Genomic DNA, 8,914 nt, shown 5'->3' with positions numbered 1-8,914 from the left:
TATAGACTACCCTAGCCCTAGCCCTCGTTTCTCAAGTCAGTCTTCATTATCTCGTGACTCTGTCACTCTATCTTATCCGGTCAGTCCATTGTAGCCATTCTTTCTTATCGAGAGATTGTTTGCGATCTTTTCAGACATTTTCATCTAATCTCTCGAGGGGGCATATCATTCCCATCTTGGGGCAACTTTGTATCAGTTCATCTTATCTTCTTTGAAACAACGCGACAAGCTGCATTGTCCCAAAGAGGGGCAAAATGTAGACACCCAAATTTTTTCATATATAATTAAATAAATATTTTATTTATTTAGTTATTTTAGCCTAATTCTTCTATTAATTAAATAAATCTTTATTTATTTAAATTACCCTTTTTTCTAAATTAAATAAATATCTTATTTATTTAATTGATCCCACTTCCTTTATTAATTAAATAAATATTTATTTATTTAATTAATTCATTAGCCTTTTCTACCTATGACACATGTCATTCATCTCTTAATTCCTACACTACCTACCCCTTTTATTATTTTATTATTTTCTCTACCTACCCTCTAATCATAGCCGACCTCCTTTTACACCTCTCAATCTTATCCCTCCATTTCTTATAGTGTCTTCTATATAAGGAGATGCTTCCTTCATTATCAACCCTAACTAACTAATTGATCAATTGACTACACTACGCTTTGCACTTTCATATCCAATCCTACTTACAACCACATTTCGTTCTTTGTTGAGCTCTTGTGCACATAAAATCTGAGAGCAAATATATCAAGCAAGATCAATGGAGATAGAAAGAATGGAGATTCAAACCCTATTAGACATGTGATGGTATAATCTTTGTGATTTCATTTGATTTGCATTGTCTTAGGTAATCTTCATATGTTATGGTGGATCTTTGTTGTTGTTAGGCTAGGGTTTTGTGGTTGAATCCATTTAGTCTTTCGATATTGTTATTATTGTTATCCATTTTCACCGTATACAATGGGCATGATAGGAAAGGCCTATAATAGGATAAAATATAGAGTATTGTTGTCCTTGAATATTTTGGAACATCAATTCTTGATTATATTGACAATAAGCTCTTAAATCTTTGAACTAACGAGAAAATTATTGTATTATATTCCTAATTTCTAGCATCTCACAAAGAAAAATAAAATAAATGAGAGGGGATGAGGTTGAGATGCAAACATGGAATTATTTTAATTGAATGAATTAAGTAGAACTATTTTAGAAAGGAAGCAATTATTTATGGGTAAGAGAAATCTTCTAGGTTGTCTAATGTTCATAACAACTTGAATGGTAAATAAAAAAAATTGGGAAGAAATTTAAAAAAAAAATATTGAATCACGACAATAATTTTTGGATTCAAATATTTTAAATACTAAAGGAAAAACGTTGAAGGAAAAAAAAATAGCAAGAACCCTCTTTAATATCTTCTCAAGCGTAGAGTTCATATCATGGATTTGCTACATTATAACTCTCTTAATTGTAGTGAGGTGTTGAATCAACAAAGTATTACTTTTCCTCTCACTAAACTAAGTAATAAAAATTGATTCTAGCATACAAAAAATTCAAGCGTCAATCTTGTAAACTAATGACACATGGGTTTGTAGAACCTAGGGAGTCATTACTGGGAGAAATAGAATCACCCCATTAAAAAGAGGAAATATTATTATAAATAATATATCAATAGAATTGCAATGCTATTTCTGAAAAGGGGTAACCAAATTCTAAGAAACAAAGGAATGAATAGGGTTTTCCATCACATTTTGAGAAATATTAATATACACATAAAGTCATGGTTTGGGTATGGATTATAAAAGTGTGGATATTAGATGTTATGGTCAATAGAGTTACAAATAATATGATATATATTCCTAAGAGTTGTTCTTTCTATGATTTTCTATTAGAATTATAAAATGATGATTTGTTTTATGAAATAAGAATGAAGATCAGCTATTTAAATTTTTCTTATTAGGTGTATTAAAATTTGTCGATTTATAGGTCACTTCAAATGTCAAAACTAAGAAGCCTATAAATATGGAGCTAAACTCACAAGATGATATCCAATTTGGAATGGTTGTCTCTTTTGATTTTTAAATAATTCTCACAATCATTTTAAAAAAAAAAGAAATAATAAAAATTTAAGTGAACAATTTATAAATCCATTCACTTACATAAATTTTGATTACATCTCTTCCTTCGTCCAACAACCTCTTTCCTTTGCTCCTCCCCGATCATTAGCTTTTGAGAGACAAATATTATGGGAGCTCCCTTTTTCGTTTGTCATGCAAGCCTTTCTAATTTTAGGTAGAACACTCATGAAAGTTCTTATGTTATCACTCATGACTTCACCTTACCTTTTTAAAATCAGTCACAAGTATTGCTAAGATGTTATATCTACGCCATTTATATAATTGCATCCCGTTGAATCTTATAAGCTTCACATGCATCTGTGAAAGTTGCGCCCTTTGTTATTTTTTCTGCTATGCTAGCATTTTCATGTTTACATGGGCACAAGATTCTCATTGTATGTCATGCTATGTCTATGACGGCTAGCTTTTAAAAGCTTTCACTGGGTATCCTTGTTGGGTTCTGCCATTTTTCTTACTCGTGTCAATGCACTGCTCTATTCAAGTATTTAGGGTATGTTGGTGACTTTTCTTGCCCTAATCAAGTATTTATTTATAGTCAATGAAAATTCATTCATCTCAGTGGCCATATAATCCATGCAACCATGCCACTATCTCACTATCATTTACACATTCTAAACTATGAGATATATATTATTTATCAATGAGTTTGTTCTTTAAAGAATCTTTTTCAAACATTTCAATTGAGACCAAATTATCTAGCTTTCTTCATTGTGATATACATAAAATTCTATCATTCCCATTCTTCTATAGCATTTGATTACCATCTCTATATAGCATAACATGTGCTTACTATATATATTGTTCAAACTCTTTATTCTCATTCCTGCTTATGCTCATATGCTCATGAATTAATAATATGTTTATCACCGAAGTCCTTGTGTTGTCAAGCATCAAGTCTACACACATCTATATTAATCACGCATTATATAGCTTACATTATATTAAGATCATTTTTTTGAACTATTTGTAATAAAATATATAATTCAAAAGATGGGATGAGATTTTACATGTGAATTTATTTATGTAGATAAAATTACGTTTGTAGTTTATTCCAAGAGGGGGAAAATCATAAATATCTAGACTAATCTAATTTTATAACTACGATATTGGAATTTAAGGTGATAAATATAGGTGTTTGGTTCTAGCATATCTAAAGAACATATGAAATTGGGTATTAGGACATATTTAGAAGAAAGTACAAAATGTGAGGTTAAAAATATGAAGTATTCATTTTTCTCCTCTACACAACACATGTATACCAAAGAAAATAAAATGGAAATTGAAATAAGTAAAATTATAAAATGACATATGACAGGATGTTGTTTAATGGTTTTTTAATGCTTCTAATAGGATTCCATATTCAAACTTGCCGACAAATCATTAGTTGTAATGTCAAAAATATGGAAGAAGTATAAAATAATAATCAACATCAATTGCATTTTAACAAGCATATATTTAATAGAAGTAGAAAAGACAAAAGTGGCCTAGAGTCTAAGTTTGGAAAAATGGTTTCATGGATGTGACTATGTTAGCCCCTATGAAACATTGCAAAATGCTAATAAAAGGAAAAATTGTAATCTTTTATAGGGTTTCAAAGTACTTGGTACTAATGTGGCATCCTCAATCTATACAAGCAAGAGCCAAACTAAAGAGAATGATATAAGGTTATCAAGGTGTTAGAATTGATTCAAACTCTTTAATCTAAGTAAATATGTGTTAAGAATGAGGAAATGATGTTAACATTGTTAAGGATTTTTAATTGATGTGACTTCCTCAGTCTGTGTATGTATAAAATGTAATTGAGAATATTCTAATGGATGTGATATGTTCCTCTTAAAATTTTAGTGTATGTGTTGTGTTGATATTGACTTGAGGAAAGAGAAAAGTGTGCCAAATGTAGTAACATGTAAGTAAAGTGATCTACAACATGAAAACTCACATAATGGAGGGAAAATATTGCTCTTAATTTTACCTGCATTTGTTATAAAAATTAATTATACATATGCAAAAGTTGCTACATGCCTATATTTGATTATATAAGTAAGCGTTATAGAATAACATATGAATATGGGGGACGATAGACATAGATATATACGATTTTATCAAGAGAGTACTATTGGTGGTTCAAATAACACGTCAACTTACAAGATATGCTATTTTTTTTCTAGAAGAGATGAATATCTCTTTAAGCTCAAATAAAAAGTCACATTTAAACAATTTTGAAAAGAATAAAGAAAACTCTAAATTTTATACAATCAAATTAATTTTTATCTCAAGACACAATTTTCAAAATAATCTGATTTAAAAAAATGATCTTGTTGAAGACATAAATTTCTACTTCAATAGAAACTAGTTAATAACCGCAGGTTAAACACATTTATTTCAAATAATAGTGACTTAATGATCTAACTTCATCTACATAGAACAATCTTTCATAAAGTTTGTAAATTATTTTTTGGAAACTTTAAATTTGATAATTGTACATCGTCTTAAACTAAAGCTAACTTTTTTTAAAATTATACCCTATAAAAATAAAATCATTTATATATGATCTATAATATATTTAGAGATCATCCATAACATTCTTTGGCCTTTAATCCAAGAAGTTTCATCCTATATAAAATGGCTAAAATTACTTTGTGAAAGCTTTTATTAGACTGCGTCCTTCGTCTAAACCTCTATGAAAAGGAAAAAAGAAATCAACGTTAAAAAGCGACTCTATATAGACAAGTCACAACTTGACAGACAAGATCGACTTTATTTAGGATTTTTCAACCTGCCAAAGAAGCCTTTCACAGGCCATTCACGGTTTCTGGACTAGAGATATGGATACCATGTTTTCTCGCCACCTCTTTCTGATAATCGTTCTCTCTTTATTTGCAGGTCACTTATACAAATTGTCATTTCAAACTTCCCTCATTCTATATACTCGTATGGTTTTCATTTAAATTAATTGATTTGCAGGAAGAGGCAATGCGGAGAAAGCAGGGGCGTTGTTTGTGTTTGGAGACTCCTACGCAGACACAGGAAATAAAGATCCATACAATCAAAGCATAAACCACCCATGGAGAAGACCATACGGTTTGACCTGGCCTGGCTATCCTGCTGGCAGATTTTCTTCTGGAAAAATCCAGACAGATTTTTGGGGTAAAGCTTTCTTCCACTCACAAATGGTAAAATTTAGGGTTTTAAGCAACCTTTGTCTTATTTTATCTATGGCTGTGGTGTGCGCAGGGGATATTTTAGGACTTTCCGCTCCCATAGCTTATGAGCTGCTGAAAAGTCATGACTGTAAAGCAATTGCGAAGAAGATTAGACATGGAGTGAATTTTGCAGTCGGAGGCAGTGGAATATTTGAAGACTACGGTTTCAAAACTATAGCACAACAAGTTAAGCAGTTCAAGAAGCTGATATGGGAAAGTCAGGGGTTCGGCTCTCACAAGCTCTCGCAGTCTGTAGTTCTCATCTCTGTGGCTGGTAACGACTACCTTGCATTCCTCGGTAGCAGAAACGGCTCCATTGAGGTAATTTTAGATCTGAGGGGCCCTTTCTTCGCTTGCAAATATTTCAGAACATCTATTATTTCTCGCTTTGTGATTTTATTACAGGGACTGAAAGATCTGGTGAAACCTGTGGTAAGCGGGACAATCGACGCTGTGAAACAGCTGTATAAAAGCGGGCTTAGGAATTTTGCGGTGAGTAATATCGGTCCCTTTGGGTGCGCGCCTCAGATCGGCAAAACATCCTGTGATTCAAACTACGATGAAATTTTAGCTCTTCATATAGAGTTATTGAAGGAGGGCATAGAAATCCTCAAATCGGATCTCAAGGAATTGTCCATCATAATTTCAGATTTGGTGTCTGCAATTAATCATATCTTCTCCAGTTCTGCACAATTTGGTACTTCAAAATCTATACTTTTGTTGTGTGTCCAGTATCTTCAAAATCTCTGCCTTATGAATAACACACCTGTTCTTGAAATTGTGTGGCAGGTTTTGTGGATTTGTTTGTTCCTTGTTGTGCTGCAAGAGGCAGGGCTGATATGTGCGGAGAAGTGGATCAAGTAGGGAGGGCTTTATATGAAGTGTGCTCTAACGTAGATGAAAAGTTCTACTGGGATGCAGGCCATCCAACACAGAGAGGATGGAATGCGATAATGTGGCTGTACAGTAATGGAGTGAAAGTGGATAATAGCAGTATCAGTTTTATTGAGGGGGCGCCTAACGTTATTGAGTGGGTAGAGTCACTTGGTTTTGTGGCTTACAATATCTCAACAAAGTTTTCACCTAAATAAGCTTTTTATGGGCAATTTGTGGATCTATTAAATGAATACCATGTATCAAATGATTTTAGAACTTTTCTTTGAAACATTTTAAGATTCTCTACAGGAAGCCGAACTTTTATTTTATATTTTATATTTCCGAAAATATTTTGTTCAGTGCAATCGTGCAACCGTGAAAGGGTAGATTAAATGCCTTGCTACAAAATATCATTGGTTGCTTTCGATGGTGGACAACTTTGACATCAAGCATTTATATTAATGGTCACCTGTAATATTTTTGCCCTGAGGGATACGCCATTGATATTTTAGTCTTTATAGTATATCAAACGTGAATTAGTGAATGAAGATACAAATATATTTATATTACATCTGAACATTTTATATTCATGAATGACGCGTAAGAGTTCACATGTATATACATATTTTATTGTGATGTCTATTTTTTATTTAGATATCAATTCTGAAAGTAATATTTAAATCAATTTTATGGTTTTTAGCTAAGATCATAAATGTTTGATTTCTTTTGAATGTTAGATTTGTTCTAATTAAATTAAGTAGGAGAGGACCTGAACCCTTAACGTAACAAGGAGGAACTCTCAAGTAGTGAGACCACAACCACCTAAAAAGAGGACACCCCTTTTTGGAAGGAGAGTTATAAGACCGAAGCATCCACCAGGTGGGAACAATGGTCCAAAACCTACTTTAGGCTTACATTTTTAGAATAGAGGGGTTCAGGAGATTACCTCGAACCATAAGACAAAGAAAAACCCTTGCTTTGACAACAAAATGCACTAGAGAGATGCAGTCAAGGGAACAAACAACAAAAATGGATTTTGAAAGACATCCCACAATTGTTTACCTATAGGACCACCTTGACCAGAAATTATCTCTGGCAAGGACAAAAACCACAAAGCACCAAAGGTGCCAAAAACACATGTGAATGCTTACGACATAGATCTGAACGAACCCATAAGCCTTATGGTAGAAAAACATCTAGCCATTCTAGAAAAAACACTGCACATTATGCCCAAGGAATGGACTAGCACAAAAAGACTCATAGGGTTTTGAAAGACATCCCTCAACCTTTTACAGATAGAAATTCCTACAAACACAACATCTTGGACCACCTCGATAGGTCTATTGTCAGCAAAACCAAGGGACCACAATAGGTCCACAATTAATTGAATATGGATGGTGCCTTGATAACTAGAAGCAGTAGAAGCACACAACATCACCATAGTGAATTGACACCAACACAGAGTAGAAAATCTGGCAAGAGCACCAATAGGGGTCCACCTCAATAGGATCCCTTGTATCCACCGAATGGTCCAACTCATTGTAACTAGGAGTAAACCACATTGTACAAACCAATACCACAGTAAGAGATGCCTCAATAGGTTCTTCAACATTGATAAGAACAATAGGGGCCCCAGGAAGATCCAACTTGAAAGAACCCTGGATCAAGTTAGCCTTCCAAACCCTCACCAAGGCAAAAGCAACCACATATAGGTTTACAGAAGTGAAGAAAATAGAAGATTCTCCAAATATTGCACTAGCCCAAGACACAAAGTCAATGCACAATATATTGATGCACAAAGTGCCATCCTGTAGAGAAAAACAATCCGAGCCCCGCTTTAAGGCACCAACAATGCAAGGAAACACCTAAGAAGGGACAAACAATGAGAAGACCAAAGAGGATCCACTATGTGAACTCCAAGAGAGCAGAAATGCCACCCCAACCCAAACATCACTACCTCCATATAGGCCTAGGGGGAGCAATGTGTTAGAGAGAGGAGTACTAGGAACCAACAATAAACCTGCAAGAAGGATCCTGAGCAAGACAAAGGATGAAAAGGTTAGGCCACAAATAGGCTAGAGAAAACAAAGTGAGCCCACAAAACACACAACATGTGAAAAACCTATGAGACAAACCCCAAAACGAAACAAGGAATGACCTCCAAATAAGGAAATCCTAGATTGCATAAAGCCTTGAACAAGCTCCGACTGGAATCACCAAAGGAAGAAAGCCCAAAAAAGGACCAAATCTAGTAGATAAGAGGTACCCATAGATCAGAGAGCAACAACCGAGAAGAACAGTCCAATAAAGAGCTAAAGGCCCAAAAAAAGAAAAATGCCCTGCACCCCAAACCCAAAATAAGAGGTAAAAGGCAAAAAGTAAGGGATCCCAACCTAGAGAAAGACCAAGGAGTGAGGACAAGAAAAAACAACTAAAACACCATAAAGAAACCCTTGTTGACATAGGGAATTACACTGTCAACAGGAAGGGGAAACTCAACACCCACAAATGGGCAGGAAGAGGAAGAAACCATCCAGAGAAGGAAACTTTGGCTAACTCAAACACTACAACCCCCAAAAGAAGGACCTAGAAAAACCACAAGTCCAAACCCACCCATCCTACAAACCCAAAACCATATTGATCATCTTCACCATCAATCCACTTTAGCAACACTCTCAAAA

At 34.0% G+C, this 8,914-nt stretch overlaps 1 protein-coding gene across 2 annotated transcripts; it reads left to right on the top strand.

Moving 5' to 3' along the window:
- The first annotated feature begins 4,897 nt into the window (after nt 1–4,897).
- LOC131875624 (GDSL esterase/lipase At5g03610-like) lies at nt 4,898–6,723 on the top strand. 2 transcript variants are annotated; one of them, XM_059220210.1, is made up of 5 exons: nt 4,898–5,037; nt 5,119–5,301; nt 5,389–5,678; nt 5,763–6,054; nt 6,147–6,723. In XM_059220210.1, the coding sequence occupies exons 1-5, from the start codon at nt 4,980–4,982 to the stop codon at nt 6,446–6,448; spliced, it is 1,125 nt and encodes a 374-aa protein (XP_059076193.1). In that variant the 5' UTR covers nt 4,898–4,979; the 3' UTR covers nt 6,449–6,723. The 2 variants fall into 2 exon arrangements, with proteins under 2 accessions (XP_059076193.1, XP_059076194.1); XM_059220211.1 differs by having other exon boundaries at nt 5,763–5,849; nt 6,147–6,366.
- Nucleotides 6,724–8,914: the final 2,191 nt, after the last annotated feature.

This window comes from Cryptomeria japonica, chromosome 5 (assembly GCF_030272615.1).
Source record: "Cryptomeria japonica chromosome 5, Sugi_1.0, whole genome shotgun sequence".
NCBI classification, from domain to species: domain Eukaryota; kingdom Viridiplantae; phylum Streptophyta; class Pinopsida; order Cupressales; family Cupressaceae; genus Cryptomeria; species Cryptomeria japonica.
The sequence above is the reverse complement of the archived record's forward strand: the minus strand, read 5'-3'. Positions and strand labels throughout refer to the sequence as shown.

Excerpts from the sequence above, each read along its gene's own strand:
- LOC131875624 (XM_059220210.1), top strand. The coding sequence starts at position 4,980 with ATGGATACCATGTTTTCTCGCCACCTCTTTCTGATAATCGTTCTCTCT. Across the intron at positions 5,302-5,388 it reads AATCCAGACAGATTTTTGGG|GGGATATTTTAGGACTTTCC; the intron begins GTAAAGCTTTCT and ends TGGTGTGCGCAG. Across the intron at positions 5,679-5,762 it reads GCAGAAACGGCTCCATTGAG|GGACTGAAAGATCTGGTGAA; the intron begins GTAATTTTAGAT and ends ATTTTATTACAG.